A 20616-nucleotide genomic window follows, 5' to 3' on the forward strand; every position below is an offset into this window, starting at 1 on the left:
GAGCTTCTGTGTATATCCAGCTATATATGAATCTATATGGCTATCTGTTTAAATGCCATAGATTAATCATGCATAATCCTGCCACTTTCACCAGATACTTGCTTTTGTACCCAAATTTATATAACATTTTATGTCAATTTGGAATTGGATGAAATAGCATTTGTAAAGTTGTTTATTATAAATGTCGACATTCCTTCATTTGATTCCTTGGGAGAGCCAAGAAATTAAATTGCAGGAGGGTAAAAAAGCTGATAATGAACTCATTTCAAAAGTATGCTCTGAAGATCGGATTTAATAAACAGAATGTTAATATTAAATATATTCGGACAGCTAATGGAAACAGGAAAAAACGGGGTACGGGAAACAAGGATCTTGCATTTCAATCTTGAAATGAAGAGTACCTCATCAACCACCAGCAGTATGCTTTCAAGTGTCGGGCAGATGCTTTCAGATGGCCATACCTCTGAAACGGTCCAGCTGGCTGTTTGCATGTTTAGAAACTTGCATCTCCAGTCTTGAAAGGAAGAATGGAGACCGGGGAGATGAGGTAACTCTCAGACTCACTAAACCTTCCCCCCCCCCCCCCTCTTTCTCCATTCCATTGACAAGTGTGGAGAAGACCAGTGGTGCAGGGTCAGAAGCACGAAGGCGATGCCCCAAACGCGCAGCAGGCAGCTGTGCCTCCGCGCGCAGCAGCCAGCCGCTCCTCCCTTCTGCCAGCCTCTACTCTCCTCCTCGTTTCACAGCACGGACAGGGGACTCCGCAAGGCTCCCAGCAGAGCATCCCTCGCCTCAGCCCACTTGCAAATTCATCTCAGCCCTTGGCCAGAATCCCTCCTGCAGCCTGCGGAAAAAGGCCCAAGCAGGTACCAGATGAGTGGCTGGCAGCAGCGTCTTTCTCTTTTCGCTGGGTTTACAGCAGCACCGTCACCTTCGGCTTCTTAGAATCATAGAATCATCACTTGCAGTCTCACAGGCCTTTCTCACATGGAACAGCTTCCCATCATTCTCCATCTTACGGTTTCAGCTTTTGTCCATATTTCTTATACTTCATGTGCTCGACAGGCAATGCTCTCAACTTGGACATCTGTATACAGGAGCTGAAGAGCTTGTTTATAAAGAGACAACACAACTGGGTGGCAGCACAGAAGGATCATCCCCTTTCTATCAGGCTGTGAAACAAAACCAGGCTAAGCGACATCTGCTTCACCACCAAATTAAGTCATAACCAAAACAAGCCCAGAAGGTGACTAGGCATTGCTGGTTTGAAATTCTGTATTTACTGGAGCTGAACTTCCCCACTAATTCAAGCTTAGCATCTCCTCCCCAGCCATACTACTCCTTCGTACAGAATAGTTCCACATATGGGTCTGACTGCTTTGCCTGGCTGTCTTTCCTTGTCTTCTTATGTGATTAGTTTTCAATGCAAGATGACCTCAGTTCATTTAAAAATATAACACATAAAGCAAAAACAAGGCTGAAATAATCACTATTTAAACTATGCAGACTCATGTCAGAACACTGTAGAGAAGCCTGCAACCTGGATTGTGCTTTAAATCTTGCTAGGTCCACGTTCTGCCAAAATCCAGACCTGCTTTGCACCAACACTAAACCTTGATAATGTGAAAACAAGACAGACAAATCTATGAATCTGCAGAAACTCTTGAACCACAAGTGTATACTGCAAATGTAGTGGAAATGCATGGTTGTGGTTTACAACTGAATAGATAAAAGCAGGTCAAAATTCAGATGCAAGTATGGCCAAGGAAAACATGTGTGTGTTTCTAAACTTAAAAAAAAAAATAAAATCACAAAATCAGAGCACCCAACCTTTTTTTTCTTTTTTTTTTTTTTTTAAACTTATTCAATCTTTTATCAAGCTACTCTTTCAGGCCTGGAGTTTTTCACCCTCAAACCAGGGAGAGCTGCAAGAACATAAAAAAATTAAAAGAAACAGAGATGAACATTTAAACATGGGAATTTGCAAAGTACACATTCACTTAGATGAGTGGCCGAGGAAAAGTCAGCCATTCGTTACAACTTTAGTTATCCTATACCATGTACTTGAGTGTTTTTTTTCAGTATAGCCTTCATCATCTCTCAGAGAGAGGTGCTGTACATCGCATTTACTGAAGTGAGACGACAAACCACCTGTGCACGTTCCACCACTCCTTCACCACCAGTAAGAGACTCGCTCATCCAGCCCCTCCCTGGCACTCCCACCTTGTGATGCAGCACCGTATCCCCTCATCTACGGAGCAGACACTGCTCACCCCTCACACAGGGAGAGAGATGGAACAGCACAGCACTGGGAGAAAAAGACATTTTTCCTACGCTACTGATGAAGAACTAAGATTCAGAGTGATCAACAAACTTGCTCAGCCTCAGAGCAGAAACGGAAAAGACTCACGAGCTCTCAGAGCTCTCTAGTGTCTTGCACTAATAATCCGTCTCTTTTGGGGGACGGAGAGGAAATTTGATAGATGGGCTTCCACAAACGGATGACAGAGCAAAAAGAGGTAAAACAATGAAAGAGATGGAGAAAAATCTTTTGCACTTTCAGTTTGGATTTGTTGGGTTTGTTGTCGGCTTTTTCCCTGCTTCTTAACACATTTGGTCATGACTGACTTTTGGATGCAAACCGCTGAATCCTGCCCGTGCACACAGTGCTCCGCAAACAGAATAGCACAGTATCCCGTGATGCACATCGGCTGTTACCTCCGTGCACCAGGCAAGGATTCTTCACTTTGTGTCTCTCATTCCCAGCCTGCTCATGATGATGAGAAATACTGTATTTGTTTTCACATTTTGAAAGTCAGGAATTTTGAGTTCTTTCATAGAGATTTTATTTTTTATTGCACTAAAATATCACTAGCTGCTCTGCTAAAGAAAGTCAGAGTCATCTTTGTGGTACCCAGTGAAAGCACAAGAGGCAATGGGCATATAAAGAAATACAAGTAATTCTATCACAACGTAAGAAACCACTTTCTTACTGCAAGGGTGATGAAACACTGGAAGAGGTTGCCCAGAGAGGTGGTGCAGCCTCCATCCTTGGAGATGCATATACTCAAAACCCGACTGGACAGACCTGAGTAATCTGCTCTAGCTGACCCTGCTTCAACCAGAAAGGTTGGAGTAGACGATCTCCAGAGGTACCTTCCAACCTCAGCTGTTCTGTGATTCTGTAAAACATCAATTTTACACACAACCCAGGACAAAAATAACACATTCTATGTTTATTTTATGTTGTACTCGGTTTGGGTACGATTCCTCTAAACTGAAACTGTTTCATCATCACATGACAAGCTGCCAGCAATGAGTTTCTGTCACAAAGAAAGAAACCTGATGCATCTATCTTTTTTTTTTGAATTTCCTTTAATCTCTCTCCTATACCAACATGCTTGACATTAAAACACTGTTTCATCATCTGTGGATAATTCTCTCTCATTCTCCCTCTCAGTCTATGAGAAATCACGTCTGAATTGACAAAAACTGTGACTGTCTCACTGACAAGAGTAAAGCCCTGCTCGCATAAACCTGGATGAAGAAATATTCATGGCTATTGAATCCTTCAGAACTTCTGCTTAAAATATTGCACTTTTATTTTGAAAGCAGAAAGCTGCATTCATTAGGCAGGGGTTTAAAACCGATCACGACAGAGACGCCAGGCTCTTTTCATTTACTCTGTATTTCTCCTTAGCTGATTCTGTTGTACTACAACTCATCGGCACACGCTACCTCCCTTCTGCATGAGTACGAAGCAGAGATGAAGGTTCCCAAGAAGCATCAGCAACAATTCGGTCTTTTGTTCCCAGAACGATGCCCAGTCTTTTAGTCCAGAGTCTTCCCTAGTCAACCTAATCGATTCACGCCCTGCAAGTCAGACTGCCTGGCTATAAAATGACACCAACACACAGTCCTAATACAAGACTCTTCAGTCCTCTGAATTACAGCTAAAACCCATTGAAATACTGCGTCTTTGGTGATGGTGATAAAGCAAACTTCACTAAGGTGTGTTTAAAAAGACTCAAAGATAAACGAAACTAGTTTTCACTTTGAACCTGATTTTGACACTGACACACCATTATTGTTGAAGCTTTCATAAAATGCCCGCATGCTTTTCCCCTATCTAGACATACTTCTTTTGAGAATTTTTTTATTCTGTTTACGAACAGGATTAGAAAGCATTGCATCTTTCACATAAATAAAAAACCCCTACAATCCAACAATCTGAAAATTTGTACTCATCAGTCTCAACCCATAGGAACAGTAAAAATACCTTCAAGAAGAGATGGTGGGAAACACAGTACTTTACAGGTAAGGGATTTGACACTAGACGAGACTTAGATCACTACCATACAATTTCAAATTCTTCCCTTGCAGTTTACAGAGCCCCAAAAGATTAGGTTTCCAAGTAGAAAGAAGGCACCTCCTGAAAATAATTATTCCTACAAGGCATGGCTATGTTCAACTTCAAAATACATATACGGGCAAACCCATTTGAAAACAAACAAAAAACCTTACTGCGGACTACATGGCAAAGGCAAAGAGAGAAGGGGAAAAAAAAAAAGTTAAAAATGAGGTGCCAAGTACACTTAGCTACATGTTTGCTGCTGATGATGCACCCTGCAGAGCACGCTGCATGCCATTTGCTTTGCTCCAGGTGGGTGAACCCAGGAGCAAGAGCGGCACAGAAGCCCATGCACAGTCATTTTTCTCTCTCCTTGCTCTCTCTTGAGCTCTCCTTCTTAGTGTACATTTTCACTTCTTTCTGCTGTACCAATGCTGTTATCTCTGATGCAACAATACATGAATCAAATTAAGGAAAGTCACAGTGGGAAATGTTTCATAAGCCAGTTAGCCATGGTATATCCCTGCAATAAACAAGGCAGGTTAACTAGATAAGCCCTGCATCTTTCAGAAAAACAGGATCAAAGCAGGTAACTGATTTTTAATGATGCACAATTCCTCACCACAAATGGAAATGCAAATTTAAAAAACACGCTGAAAATATATGGGAAGATTAACTCACAGTCGCTATAACACACAGCATATCTGTTTGTTGCACTTATGTTCTTCCAATACAGTAACACAAACATCTAAGGGAAAAGAAACCTGATTTTCATTTATGCAGCCCACGTCTATTAAGGGCAGCTAGTTAAGCCAACAGGCTTTGGTAGTGAATTATTAACAATGTGATTCAAATTAACCGTTATTCAGAAAACAACAATATCAAAAAACATTTTACTGCAGTGGAAAAAAGCACACATGATATGCTTCAGCTGAATACAATCTGTTCAGCTGTACAGTTCAACACAATTCAAACAAAATTACAGCTTGCAAATCAGGTATTACTGCAGGCTTTTGAGAAGATATTTTTACTAAGAGATTTCCTCTGGCTTCATTAGAATGGCTCAAGGAAGCAAGAGACAGGATTAAGTCAAGCTGTAAGTCACTAGGTGATACAGATATGTCTCTCACACAGAGAAAAGTATCTGCAAGTGATTTTAATATTCAGTTTAAAAGAGAAGTCCAAGAAGTGAATTTACCTACTAAAGCTGATGATAATCATTGGCAATTCTGTGAATACTTGCACAGATGGAAAGACCTAATCATTTGGTTGAGACCATTCATGGGAATGACACAGAAGGAAGAGGTCAGGAATTACCTAGCTGAGTACAGTTACCAACAATATAATGACTTGCAAATAATCAATAAAAATGGTAATTCTTCAAATAAATAAGTACTCTGGGACACAGAACGTCTGGTTTCAAGTTGTTTTTACAGTTGAACAACACAGAAACCGGAAATGATCGAGATTCCAATTCTAAGGAAACACAGAGTGTGTATTGTGATATCCTGACAATAAATACATTTCTTTACAATGAGATGATATGAAAAAAGAACGAGAGAGCATGTCCCGTTTAGTGCAAGGGTTTCATACCAAAATATCCTACTTAATGTAGCAGAAACGCATCTCAAGTTCAAGACATTCAGATCTTCACAGGACCTATTCAGGCCCCTCCAAACCAAACTGTGTCCCTCTCCGGTCTTTCTCCTCTTATCTTAAGGACACAGGAGAGTGTCATTTCCTGCTTCATCTACTCCAATAACTACAGGTAGTATTACATTTTCCTCAACAGGATCCTTTAAGCATCCCACATTTTTCCTTCTTTTTTCCTTCTTTCCCCGTGCCCTTTTCCCTTTCTGTTTGCCCAGATCTACTGGCATATGTCCTGGCTCCTCACAGCCCTCAGTGCATGGCAGCACTCCCACCCCTTCATTTCATCTCATCTTGGGCATCTGCCCATTTTCCTGCCATTCCAAATTCTTCTTACCCAAAATGAAACAAACACCAATAGGAGTCTTCTCTCGCTTGCCCCCGAGAAACAAATCCCTTCTGCTAGATACGCTCTGCTAATTCCTCCAAAAATTGGACTGGGTTTCTACCTGTCAATTATTTCTCTTTAGAGGTGACGGGCTGAAAGTAATGTCACTTCTTAAAGTCAGTAGGTGGATGAAGCTTTTGGCAGCTCTCCCAGAAACCCTTTTCTTGTTTCTGCAAGATACTGCTGGGGCAAAGTTGCTAATCTACAACTGTGCTGCAAATCTCAGCCCAAGAACATATGTTCTTGTGCTGTCAAGAGAGAGAACCGCAGTGAAAACATTACGTAGTGCCAACCGCCCACAAAAGATATATGGGTGCTCAAGCCCTATGCACTGAGCAGAAAATTAAGATTGTTCTCATTGCATTGCTTGAAACGTCTGTGTCATCTATAATCAACGAAACAGTCTGGAACAAACCACAGCCGCCTCTTTTTGTTATCCAAGCAGCTGAAGAAAACAACCTGACATAAAGTAGTGAGGACCTGTTATAGCTCAGATAACCAAAATACATTTGTAAAAATGCAGTGTTAGTACTTTGCTAAGTGACTTCAAAAATGCTCCTTCTAGGATAACACTACCAATGAAATTGGTGTTAATACTGGGAAAGAAAAGGAGAATTCTTTATATGCATTCCTAAGGGAAACAGGATTCACTACAAAATCTTGACTTGCATGAAGAGATCAAGATGCTGAAAACATAATAAAAACAGTCTAGCACAAATGAACTCAGGATTAACTCATATGTTGCACAAGCAATTACTATTTAATTGCAGTTGTTTACTGCATCTTACCTATTAGAAGCAGTGCACTCAGTGATCTGCTCTATTTGAAGGACTGATGTGCAAAATTCTATTTGAAGGACTGTGTGTGCAAAAAAGGTAAAAAAAAATACCAGTATCTATTGTACTAACTAATCTACGTTTATTCTATCTGAACTTCTTGATTTAATGCTCTCTTGTGCCTTACTTCGCATCACTACATAAGATCACATGCATTCCTTCCCAGTTTGGTCACCAGGCTCCAGCAGACATGAAATATTTTCATGAAAATCAAGAGTAAGTACATGCTGAACAACTAACAATATAAAAAGACTAGTGTGAAAGATTAGCTGCTGGTGAATTCTCTCCAATTTCTGCTAACTTCAGACACTCCAAGAAATCTGATTATGCTATGTGTGGCCCTCCATATCTATGCTTGTGGAGTAATGAAGTGCAGTCTCATTATGATTTCAGAAAAATTAACTGAAAATGCTAACACTTCAAAAGGATTAGATTATTATTTGTCTTCTCCAGACCAGAATAGTATAAAAGGTATTTTTCAAAACAACCGGCACTTCTGTGCCACACCAGTACAAGTGACAAAAAATATACCATTACCTACCTGAAATCTCGATCAAGCAGAGACCCAACGATACCGTGTTAAACTGACACCTCTCTAAGAATGTGGACCTCAGCGCCTATGAGCACTGTGCTTTTACAGATGTTTTTGAAACAACCAAAAGCCCACCAAAGATAGTTCAGTTCATTAGCAGCATGTAAAGACTTCTTTATTTGGGGTGTGGGAGTCTGGGCTGCAGAGTTTCAGTTTGCACAGAATTAACAGTAACACAGAAAAAAATAAAACAGCTATAATAAGCTGCACATTTTCCAAAAGGATTTTGTGCTGTCAGAATGATAATCAAAATGTTTAAAATTACTTATTTCTATTGGAAAATATACATATTTTTTCCTTTCGAGTTTGTTTGCTAGTTACCATCACAATTATGGGCAGTGTTGGGGGCCGTACAAAAGGGAATATTTCTTCCAGTGTTTTTTTCAATAATGCACTGAGAAGTGAGCTTCCTGCAGACTTCTCTAGCTAATAATGCAATTCATGTAGAGACACTGAAATCATATTTAAAAAATGAAGGAAAAAATACTCACTCTGCATTTCACTGTTTTAGTTTTAAGAACGTTATCAAGGCGAGACAGCATTTGCAATTTGTGTTTTGTATTACTTGACTAGCGCCTCAGAAAGTGAAAACTAGCAAGGCTATGTCAGAAAGACAGACCAGACCAGCTGTGGGCATGCAGATTATTCACTGCCATCACAGCTTCTATGGAGATCAGTAAGAATCATTATAGATGTGACCTATTTGCATTCAAAGAAAATGTGTGACAGATTTAGGCCCTGCTTTGCAGAGTAATGAGTAATCAGAGCTTCAACTACAGTTAATGGCAAAATCAAGTTTTCAGAGCCCCTGCTGTGGGCATGACCAAGAGTCTCCCAAGGGCAGGACACACGTGCGACTCCTCTGCTGATGATGGGGTTTGGTGGACAAAGTCAGAAAACACAAGTTTAGACCAGGAGCAGGTGAGAGAAGGGCAAAACAGCATTCAAGATTCATGCACATTTGTTATTTATTGGACAAAGAGGAAGAAGGAAATATACCTTTCTTTCATGAGCACTGGGTATGCCAGGGTTGTTCTGCTTGAGGAAGCCTGCGGTTGTGGACCACCTCGTAGGGTTTTTCCGTGAAGGCTCTTCCGAGGAAAAATTTGTGTCACTTACAGAGGTTGAGAGGCCAATCAGTGCAGGGTCACTACTACGTCGGACATGAAGAGGCATATCTGAAGAATAAAACAGACAGTAAATAAACACTGACTAGATTTAAAATGCTTTCTACCTAAGAAAAATATTTTTTCAAGCTCTGGATGGGTGGTTTTGACCCAATGTGGTTTCACAGAGTAAGGAGTTATTGACCTCAGCACAGATCCTCAAGGACAAGGTCTGTTTCCTCAAAACCACAGCCTTGCTGCCTGGCCACAGGAGGAGAAGACGAGGGCTCAACCAAGCTCTTTGAACCTAGCACAGCTCGTTGCCTTTACAAGTACAAACACTGCATTGCTACTATCTGTCGGTCGTCATGTAATATAAAAAAACAGCACAAGCTTGAACAACTTACAGGCTAAGGTAACTCACAGGTATTTTAAAGAGCAAGCAGCCAAAGACCTAAGTCCAACAGTCTGGTGACACTTCAGGGGTAGACTAGGACAACGCGTCCCCCACCCCACAGCCACAGCATGGGCACTGCCAGCCCAACATGCTCGCAAGCAGCCGCGCAACAGCTTCACTGCACCGAAAGGCAGCCTCCTCGCCCTTTGAAGCAGACACTCCATTTCCCTCTCAAAACTTAGGGAAGTGACTTCTTTTCTGTTCTGCATTCTTCCTTTGCCTCTTCCTGACAGCTGAAACAAGATCTGTGCTGATTTATCCTGGTTCCCTTAGCCTTCCAGCTGGCATGACTGACAGGAGAAAAATATTTCATTAATAATAAACGATGCAGCAGGCAGGTAGACCAATTGGAAAGAAATAGGGGTTTTTAATATATGTAGAGGTCAAATCCATTCTGGAAACTTTCATGACACATTAAAGTTAGTTTCTCTTGAAATACAACTTAATTTTTTCCAATTTCATTTATTATCCTACCACAAATATCCCCACATCTATCGTCTCCTTGCCCAAACAGAACTTTCATTGCCTGTGTTTGCGACCTCCTAGCACTCTCCCACTCAGCATCAGAACAGAGGGGATGTGATTTATCAGCTGTATCTCTCTTTACTGCTGCACTGGGAACCTTGAACGCAAAGTGGAAAAGCAAAAGGTGAAAGCTACGACACGTAAGCAGCAGAGGCAGTGGGAAAGGCACACTGGGCAACAGCTGGGAACGAAAACCAGGCTGGTTTTAATGCTTTGATGAAACAGTTCCCGAGGAAGCTGAAGGTGCGCATCTCACGATATCAGCAGGAAAACATAATGACAGGAGTTTAAGTGACTAGCCTTAAGTTTTACAATAGCTTTATGTTAAAACTACATGTAACAGTTTTAAAACATAGAATCTTATTTTACACGGCATTATAAGGACAGTGAAAAATACAGTAAGTCATGCCACACAGAGAAAATGTGTGAGCATTTTTTTTTTTTGACAACTAGGACTTATTCTGCTGAGGTACACACAAGTTACAGGCTGAAACACCAAATGGATATTCTATTTCATGTCCAGACTGGTATACTGGAAGAGCAGAGAATTAATTTAGCTTTTTCCCTACAATCGTTGTACTATTCCTTTTTCTTTTGAATTTTTTTTAAACTATTTTCATAACAAAAATATTCCCTAATTTCTAGCAAATAAAATGTTTTCTTTTATAAATATGTACACATATGTATAACAGAACTAGAAGTAATTAAAAGAATATTTCAGGAAAGAACACTTTAATTACATAGAAAAGTATTTATGGTCTGAGTTAACTCTACTTTGATTTTAATTACTCAGTATATACTCATAACATCATAATAGAGGGATTTTCTTTGATTGCCTTGTCTTCAACTACTTCAAGTTTCATGCAGCAGCTGAAGGTAAAGCCTCTCATTCCCCCCTAGACGGCAAACTCGGTAAAAGCACACTACCACACCACGAGATCTCTGTAACGAAGGTGGCCCAGCTGCAGCCCCAGCCCCGGCCTGGCGGCGCACCATGAAGTGCCCCAGTAACAGCGGTGCCTGTGCCGCTGGCGTAGCCCTCAACATACCCTTTCATTTATTAGAAAGGCCTGGGCAAGAAAGTGGCTCTGTAGTATGTAGTGCCACGTAAGAAAAAAACCCTGTCTATATTTGTTCCAAGCAGCAGCCCGTCCATACTATCCTGTTTGCCTCAGCTACTCACCCTACAGCAGAGAACTACAATTTTCAAACACGAGTTCACTTGCTCCTTCTGCTCGTACATCTATATATAAGCACGGTGATAGCGAAGTGTTCTTGTGTTTTTACACCCTTTCTTCAAATTACTTGACAAAACAAAAGTTCAGTTGGGCGAGCTCCTGTAAGAAGAGAAGCCGAATTTCCAACAAAGAAGCAAAGGAAGAAACAGGAGTTTAAGTCAGCACTTCTGGAGGCAAGCAAGCAATTCTCACTGCCTTGCCTTCTGCGTTGTAGCGACAACCTGGCAGTCCGCACCATGCTAGGTAGCAGAGACGTGTCACAACAGAGAAAGCTAATCATGCAACGGAATTCCCAAATACTGCTATACTCCAGAGAAAACTTTAGCGTGAGAAGTTTCTCTACAAAATCTATTTGCTGATGAGCCACCTTTAATATGACCCATTTCGTTTCAGTAAGTGTAGTTAGTGGAACTATTTTCAAACATTTACTAAACACTTCTCCAAATCTTTCTTTTTTCAAAAAAAAAAAAAAAAAAAAGGTATTCTGCCAATACAAAGATACAATGTGACCAATTCTAGTCTCTCCTTATGAAAATGGTTCCATACATCAAGAAAAGTGATTTGTATTACCAACCAAACTTCACTATAAAGTGAATTATAGAAGACAGTAATTCAAGTGTGTTGGATCTATGTATTTCCCGGTTAAACTAGAAATTTAAACATATGGTAATTTTTTTTTTTTTTTTAATTACTGGAATGGGACAAGCACATGGAGCTAGCTCTAGTGTACGCTGCTTGGCAATGGTCAACACCGCTCCAGGTGTTAATCCAAGAATTAAATCTTATTCACACTCTGTTAACCACAATTTGTAAATATAATCTGCGTTCCTGTCTCTGAGGGGTTCTGTTCTGAGGGACTATTCTAATCCAGTTTTGGTACTCTCCATTAAAACAACAACAAAAAAGAATATATTGAACAGATTTTTCTGCCAATATATTGTTGCTTACAATCTTCTGGTTTACCTGAATTTATAGATTTGAAGAGGATATACTTTGAAATATTAAAAGGAAAATCAAAGGAAAGGAACTTAATAATTAAACCACAAGATGAAGTACGCATGGGACTGATGCGATGTCACTGATTCCAGGATGATGGCTGATACCGTTTGAAGTCTGTGGTTTCTTTGAAGAGTGGATAAAACAGCAATGAACTCTAATCACAAGGCTTCAAATTCTCTATGGCACTAATGCACTGTAAATATTGATTTGCTTCTGCAGCTAAGGTGCCTTTTAAATAAGCACTTGAAATGGTAAATCTAATAAGGAATTACAGGAAGTTTTAAAAGTCTCAGAATTAAGGAAAAATTAAATTAAAAATCATGAAAGTTACCACTAACTCAGTTCTTGAGCCACATTCAAAGACTTGAAGTATTCAGCAACGAGTCCGACTTCAGAAAGAATTATGTGTGACAGAGAATCCCATTAAATTATGTATATAGCCACAGTTCTGCTGGAAAACGGTTATTTGTAGGATAAATCCTAGTTGAATAACAAAATGCTCACATTCATAATCATGAAATTCTGACTGGAAGTCTCATTTTATTAAAAGCAACAGCAGTTTCACTATAAATTACAAAAACAGCCAATATACATTTTATAACCATCTCTAAATGTTAAGAACACTGAGCTGTACCTTTCCTTCCTGCCAGCAATTCCATTTTTATTTTAAAAGGGTCATCACCTTCTCTGATTTTCAAATATGCTCACAAGCAAAAGCATTTGCAGATCTGGAAAATTTCATCCATAAAGCTGAATACGCCGTCCTGCATTCAGGCATCCAGCGCAAAGGATGGTGGTCTCAGCGCAGAGCTGATATATACCTTCCCATACCAATTCCCTCTCTGATGTCAGCTCAGAGGGCACGACTAGAAAAATACACACATACATTTATATAGCATAGCCACGACAATTTTACTCTGAAGATTTCAACTAATGTTTCAGCTCCTCAGTGCCACTGGGAGCTCGCACAGTTTGGTGCGCAGTGAATTTAAGGCACAGAAATAAAAAAGGATATTATCGTCGTTTCTGGCCATCTCCCACTGACCATCAGGCCCATGACTGATGAGTAGACCTGACCAGGACTTCCCCCTACTCTTTACACTCACGAACCTTCTCTGGGAAAACAATGATTCAGTAACACCAGAAAACTCTGTGGGAAAGAGTAGCTTTCAACGAGGAAGCTGCTCGGAGTTTCTGAAAGCGATCCTGTAGAAAAGTACACACATTGAGGTGCGTTGTATACGCAGCACGCACAGAGAGCCCACCTCAGCACCAAGAAACCAGTCTGGGGATGGGAGATAGAGACTCCACAGTTCTCTGCTTGTGTCGCCCACCCAGCTCATCATACCACTTGAATCCTCGTCCGGAGTTCCTCACCCAGATGAGTCAGGGTCATCCTGTGGCTCAGGGAAGCAGGACTGCTTCTTTCAGCTTAAAGTATTTGAAACTACAAGCTAAGACTTTATCTGTATTTAACTGAAATAGCTTTTTAAAAATATTGAGATTAGCTTTGACTTTCACCCTCCAGCCAGCTGCCCGGACTCTGGTTCCAATTTCAATAGGTTCAGCTCAGCTCCTCGTTGGACACAGCGAGAACCAAACATCCCTTACGACCTTCAAAAGCTCAAATCCCCAAATTGGTTCAACTTTCGTTCTTGCAGACCTCTAGAGACAAGATGTTGGTAACTTCCAAAGATCACTCAGGCTGTTGCAAACCAGACTATCACACAGGTTTTCCAAAGCTTTTTCTCCTCAGACAGAAGAAAAACAGTCGGAGACAAAAACCAGCTGATTTGAGACTTACCCACAAACTGCATTAAACCTTAGCAGCAGCTAACACCAAACCAGCACTTCTCTACAAGATTAACAAAACAGTGCAAATCAAATGTAGGCATCTTGAATTAGAAAACAAAAAATATTAAAAACGTAAGCACTGCCACGAGGTGAAGAACTGCTTCCCAGACAACTGCATCACCTGGCCCGCAGAGGCAAATTCAGGCATGCTGTACAGAGACGGCTGCTGGGAGGGATGCAAAACAGTAGCACTGCAAAGCTACCACCAGTTGCAGATCTTCTCAAAAACATACTTTTGGACATGACAGCAAAGGAAGAAGATGTATATACACCAACAACTTTCTCTTCATGGCTCAGAGCAGTATTTTTGTCTTCCTAGAATCCATTCCACTTTTAAGTAATGATAACTTGATAAAAGAATTTTCAGCATTTCCCAATGTGAAAACTCTTTATTTTGTCAAAATCTAAAGAATTTTTAAATTTTTCTTCTAAATTTGTATTATTTTCCTCAAGCTTATCCTCCTGTTAATCTCCCCTTCACTTACAAAACTATCTTTTCCTTTCATGTCACAGACAATTACAGCACCTCTCCCATAAACGGTGCTATGCAGCACAGAACTTGACCTCTGTCTCTCTCTATTCTCTATTACTGTTCATTTTTGTAAATATTATTTTAGTCTTAACTTGTTCAGAAGACACCCAGAACAGTGTATTTCTCTTACAAAATACCTTCGGTGTTGTCTTACCAGGAGTACCCTCTCTGTCTTTCTTTGAACTTTTACACTAGTACATAGTCAACAATAATCACATCTTGGTATTTTACTGTCATGGTATCCATCCAGAACACCCACAGAAATCCTAACACTTTTTCTACAGCCTCACTCCAGCATCTTTGCCTTGTTAAATAAAGTGTATATTCAGTTCAGATCAATATTCTTCTATGTTAGCTTCTATTTATTCAGGCTGACAAACTGTATTTTTCCAGTATGTGTACTACATCTCTACTGGGTTATTTACCTCTCTTCCATCCATATTGTTCTCCTTTCCTAGTTTGTCAACACCTGGAGATTTAATTAGTATGCTATTTGCTCTACTGATTCTCTCCGATTTAAAGATATTAATAAAACCAAAACTAACAGGAATCGTCAAGACACCCTGCTGGACTCTAGACTAAGACTGCCTCCAACTTTTCAGATTTCTACGCTGATTTTCAAATCATACTGAAGTGTTTATGCTCACATTGACTTGGAATTTCGAAGACACTTAAATTTCTATCAAATGCTTTAATATCTGCGTATATTACATCAATTGTGCATCATTCACCTACAAACACCAACTGTCTACAGTGTTCACAGCTCTCCGTTTCAGAATTATAAAAAAGCTTTGGATGACGTCATTTAGATAATTAGCATTTCTCTACTTGAAAATATGATTATGCTTAAAAATGTCAACTTCTAAAATTAATTTCTCTATATTCAGAACTCTTGGTTAAATAACAAGACTGCCATTCCTCTTACACAGGAAAAAAAAAATCATTATTAACTTCACACAATTCCAGATATTTGTAACTACCTCATTTACAAAAACGACTGGTTTCAATTATTCTTCTAGCTATTCATCTTCAAACAACAGCTTATGTACTTCCTCGCAGACATATTTTCAATGTCATCAAATATTGTTCTCTGTTTTCTTATTTCTTTAGCTTTAAAATGGCACTTATACAAGCATTTGCACATTAAAATCACGACAAATCACACAGGTTGTGGTCTCCTCGCGCCACTGCCCCGCGCAGCTGGAGGTCTGGCAGGCACCCGCCGCCGGAGCGGGGCAGAGGCCGCACCACGGCGCTAAAAATGCACCGCATGGCCTAGCAGATGGCAGCTGAACGAGGCAGGTCGTGGGACTCTTACACTCCGCCTGCGAAACCTGACAGGTGTGCATATGCCTCTAACCATCACATAAATTTAAGAGAAAATACACTTGGCTGTGCAAAATGTACAGCCAAAACCCGACCGCATGTCAGTGTACCTTTAAGAAATACAAGGCACCGTATTAGCATTAGTATACATTAGATCAAAAACAACTTGTAGAAAAGTAAGAACATCTCTGGAAGAATGGACGGCAGTGAAAAGAATGTAACCAAGCCACCAAAAAAAGGCTTATTACAAAGCAAATAAAAGAAGAAAAGTCCTTACCTTCTCAGTACAATTTTCAACTTCTTTTAATAGAACCTAAGTTCTCCATTTTCCCAACCACGACTGCTTAATGACTTTGAAATTCAAAAATAAGAAAACATCAATCTACCACAGCTGTACTTTAATCATGACGTAATGTTAAATCCTTATCTTGAAAGGCCTTTAAAATAACTATCTTCCTTCTGTTTCTCTAATATTCTTTCTTTATACTTTTGAATACTGAGATCCAGGAGGAAAAAGATGACTGCACCCTGAAACTCAATTTACTTAGACAGTGACTTTTAAAGCTAATTAGAGAAAGATCTTTAAAACCAAAATTAAAATTTAATTACCTACACCCTCTCCGTCTCCTTTCTCTGGGCTTTTTTCTAAAATGCAAATATCTTTGCATGCCAAAAGAAAAGACAAAAATGTCAGATCTTACAAATGTTCCACTCGTCTCTGTCAAAAAATTATGTTTCAGTATGTTTTAATGATATGCAGCCTCAGTTCTTTGGGTACATTCTTCACGGATTTCCTTAAAACATGCTGATTACTTCTTTACCTATTTTCACACTATTGCTACAAATCTAGGAAAAATGCACTTCTAGTCCCCTAGATGCTTCAAAATTTTTGCAAAATATCATCCCACCCAGTACTTCTTCAAACACTTCTCTGACAGTAGAAGCATCAACTTTGCTACCGCTGAAGCTTTTCTGCTTACATCAAAGATAAGACTCTGATTGATATTTCCTTATATTATAATGAAGGCACTGTATTCTGTATCTGCATTCACAAGCCATTTTGCACTGCAGGCAAGGGTTTGCAGTGACAGGAGCAAATTCCCAGCTGCTGTGAGCTGACAAAGCTTCACCCCTCTGAGACACAGGAAGGAAGTTGGCAGATATTTTTCTTACCACAACTTTGAAAAATCCTGTAAAATTGCTTTGGTTATTGAACATAATGCAGTGATGTGAAAACTGTGTAGTATTTGTGGTCTAAATGCCTGCTTTGGGTAGGCTCAGAAAGGCTCACTTACAGGAAAAAGTTTGCAACTTCTTCCTGGACAGAAGGGAAGAAATACAGCCGCAACAACAGGAATTCGGCTGTAACCTGAAGAGCTTAGCTGGGAAGAACCTGGAATGATGCAATGTGAGTAACATGGTTCTTTCATCAGCGAGTTTCAGCCAGAGAAAACCTGCTGTGGTTGCCAATGCCCTGACCGACTTCTGGTCCCCAGGCAACCACTGTGCCTTTACAGGAGGAGGAGGAGCGGTGGGTAGCAGTGCCACTACTCTGCAGCACCAGGTATTAGGGGTTCAGAACTACTTATCAGCCTATAATGTGCTTCTGACTTACACCAGAACCAACTTTCTACCAACATCTGTTGCCAACACAGCCTTGTGCATCACTACATCACCTCATACGTGAGGTGGGAATTCCTGTGTGGATCATATCCAGATACCAAAGAGTTAAACAGGCTTAATTGTAGTTCAGCAGGTATGCACATAATTAGCCAGTGACTTGCTATTACAAGTCCTTACAAAGCTGGTACAGGAATCTCCCTCCAAACCAACCAAACTTCTGGATTAGTAAAGACATCATAACGGGACCATCACCGAATAGTCCAGTGTGTACACAGGGTACAGTAAACAACGGGTAGCAGTGGGATGCTGTCGGTATCTTAACTACGTGAACTGTGAACAAGTTAAGTATGATGGCTGTTTACCTCATTTATGTTTGAAACAGTGAGGGAAGAGGTATTTCTTTGCCAGTCACCAGATGAATACCCCATCTTTGAAAGTGTTTGGCTGTTAATCTGGCCCACCTCCACGTTTCTGTGGAGCTGAACCTCCTCACCTGAAGCGGGCACTGGGCCCCTGGCCTCTCCTCCCTGCAAGCTGGGGCGAGCATGGCCAGCTCCAGCCTCGCTCCACTGCGGAGAAGTACAGGAATCGTCAAAAACCCAGCTGGAGTTTTTCTGAGATATATAAATGATCACTTACATCCAGCTCACAGGCCACTGTCAGGCTGGAGAAGGCAAGGATGCTGGGATATTAGCACCTGGAGGTGGATCTGAACCTGCCTTACCCAAAATCCACATAGCTTCATTACAGAAATTATTTAGACAGATTTTTAACTGAAGCATAATAGTTATGACAACAAAGGAAACTTGGCTACAATCATTTAAAGGGTTTTTTTCGATCAGAAATTATCTCTGCATGCATTTTCATAGCTATATGTGCGAAATTGAATAGAAAAAACGTGTGGGAAGGAATAGCCTCTACCACGCAGTACCGAGTTTCTGACACAGCAAATAAAAATTACAACTAACATCTGTAATAAGATAGAGTGAAAATAGTCCTGAACAACTATTACAGATGACTAACAGCTTCTGCAATTTTAATGGCACTTGTTCTTGTTTCCATGACAGAAACATTTACTGGGATTATTAGAAACATGTTGGTACATTCATGAAACACGCTCTCGTTTAAAGTGTTATCAAGTCCCTCCCAGATAACGTTTCGCTGAGCTCTTATCTGCCGCTGATGACCAAGAAGAGTATAGGATCTCCAGCTATCAGCATAACATGCTGAAATCTTCTCATTAACTCTCAAGGTTAAAGATCACTTTCTGCAGAAGACTCCAGTGTTCCCAGTAGCCAAATAGGGAGTAAGGCAATTTAGACTACATTGGAAGTTGTTACTTAAATTGTTCAGATAATGCCCACAGCAGGACAATAAAACAGAACATCTGCTGCTCTCCAAGGGGTGACAGACCAACAGAAAGCTTTAATTCTCCTTTACTAGAAAACATATTGTAATAGTAAACTATCATGCCTAATGAGTAGTAGGAGACTTAGCTGCTGCTTGAAACATGTAGAGTTGAGCATTCCTGTCTGTCTCCACGAGTACTTTACAAAGTCCCTTAAAACAACAACAGGGAGCCTGAATTGTCCACTTCTGGAAATGCAGAAAATTTTCTTTTTCTCTCTCCCCTTCCCCCCCTTTTTTTTTTCTCTCCTTCCTTTTCCAACCCTGGAAACACGCAGTTACACTGCATGTTTAATTACATACCTCTCACTTCTTTTTTTATTTCACATTGCCAAGGCTGAAGAGAGTCAAAAATTATTCCTAAAAGTTCAAAACCAAGAATAAGCAAATAGACAGGAACCTCAGCTGAAGTTCAAAAAGAAATCTCACTACATGAAAGACAGTTCATGAGTTTTTGGATCAATGACTTTTCATGCTTGCAGTTGCCAATTTTCCCTATCACTTTGTGATTGGTTCTAGCCCGGAGATGAAGATCATCTTTCTTAGGGGAGAAACAGCTTTAGCCAGAACTAACAGAAGATATTTACTGAAATACTATGGTATATACTTCCTGCCAGAATTTGTCAGGTTCCCAGCAGCTAACTTTTCCAAGCTGTCTCCACACCAGAAGCCTCCCTCCTTGTCTCATCCTAGAATGTGCTACAACAATTTGAAATATCTGCATGCAGAAAGCGAACATGAGGTGGACACATTTTACAAAATTAATATTTTTAAATATTATTATTATTCATTTTATATATACTACTCAGGAGTTTTCATTCTGTATTATTCTTCAAAGGAGATTAATAAGGTATTTATTGATCCACAGCCCAAAATGAACTGATACATTGAAATGAGAAAAGGAAGGGACAAACAGTGTGTATTACTTGATCCTCTTCCATTAGTATGAATAATTGGAGGCTGTTGCTTGAACAAGAGAAATTCCAACAGATTCAAAGGAAAATCAACAGCCTGGGACAGGATATCCAGGAAAAGCCCTGCAAGCCGTCTGTTGGACAATAGTAGTCTGCAAAGCCATTCCTACAGGCTGAGTTTTCCACAGAGCAGAAGAAAAGTGCTGTTACAACTGACCTGGCAACTGAAGGTCTCCTCCTGCACCTGGACCCAGTGAAGCTCCTCATGCTACAGTGGTCTGACACACACCTCGCTCTCTGCCAGGCCTCCCTGCAGAAAGGTCACAAGCTGGCAGAACCTACCCAGAGGGCAGACAGGCTTCCCCCACCCAGCTTGTAGCTGCGTATCTGTAAGATGCTGCTGCTACAACCAAACATAAAATTCACACTAATAAAATTTTTTAACTTCAGTTCTCCACAAAGGCTCTGTGAAATGCAATTCAGATATTTTCCACTCCTCAAAAAGAAGTTATCTTGCATAACCACTAAAATAGAGCCACAGGAGAAGAGAGCCATCTCCTGTACTGATGGAGTTATTTCTTTAACCCACCTGAGAGCAACGGATTTTAGGGAACAAGTCTTAGTATCATCATTTTTATCTTCCATTACAATTTAGAAAGCTTTCTGGTATTAACACCTCCCTAGCATATTGATTTTTTCAATCCATGGATCCTTATGAGGTTTGTACACAGCGCCTGGACATTCACAGAACAAACATGGGGAAGATGTATGAAGGACTACAAGTAGAACACCCATAGGATCTCATAGATCACCAACTT

The 20616-nt window shown here is 40.3% G+C and overlaps 1 protein-coding gene across 11 annotated transcripts in view; it reads right to left on the reverse strand.

Moving 5' to 3' along the window:
* The window catches only part of PARD3 (par-3 family cell polarity regulator), a 471104-nt gene that overhangs the window by 269829 nt on the left and 180659 nt on the right, over positions 1–20616 (reverse strand). For all 11 annotated transcript variants that reach the window (XM_075419691.1, XM_075419690.1, XM_075419689.1 and 8 more), the window contains exon 4: positions 8817–8995. In XM_075419691.1, coding sequence (XP_075275806.1) covers positions 8817–8995 — 179 coding nt within the window. The remainder of the gene's footprint in view (positions 1–8816; positions 8996–20616) is intronic.

This window comes from Opisthocomus hoazin, chromosome 4, assembly GCF_030867145.1.
Source record: "Opisthocomus hoazin isolate bOpiHoa1 chromosome 4, bOpiHoa1.hap1, whole genome shotgun sequence".
Lineage (NCBI taxonomy): Eukaryota > Metazoa > Chordata > Aves > Opisthocomiformes > Opisthocomidae > Opisthocomus > Opisthocomus hoazin.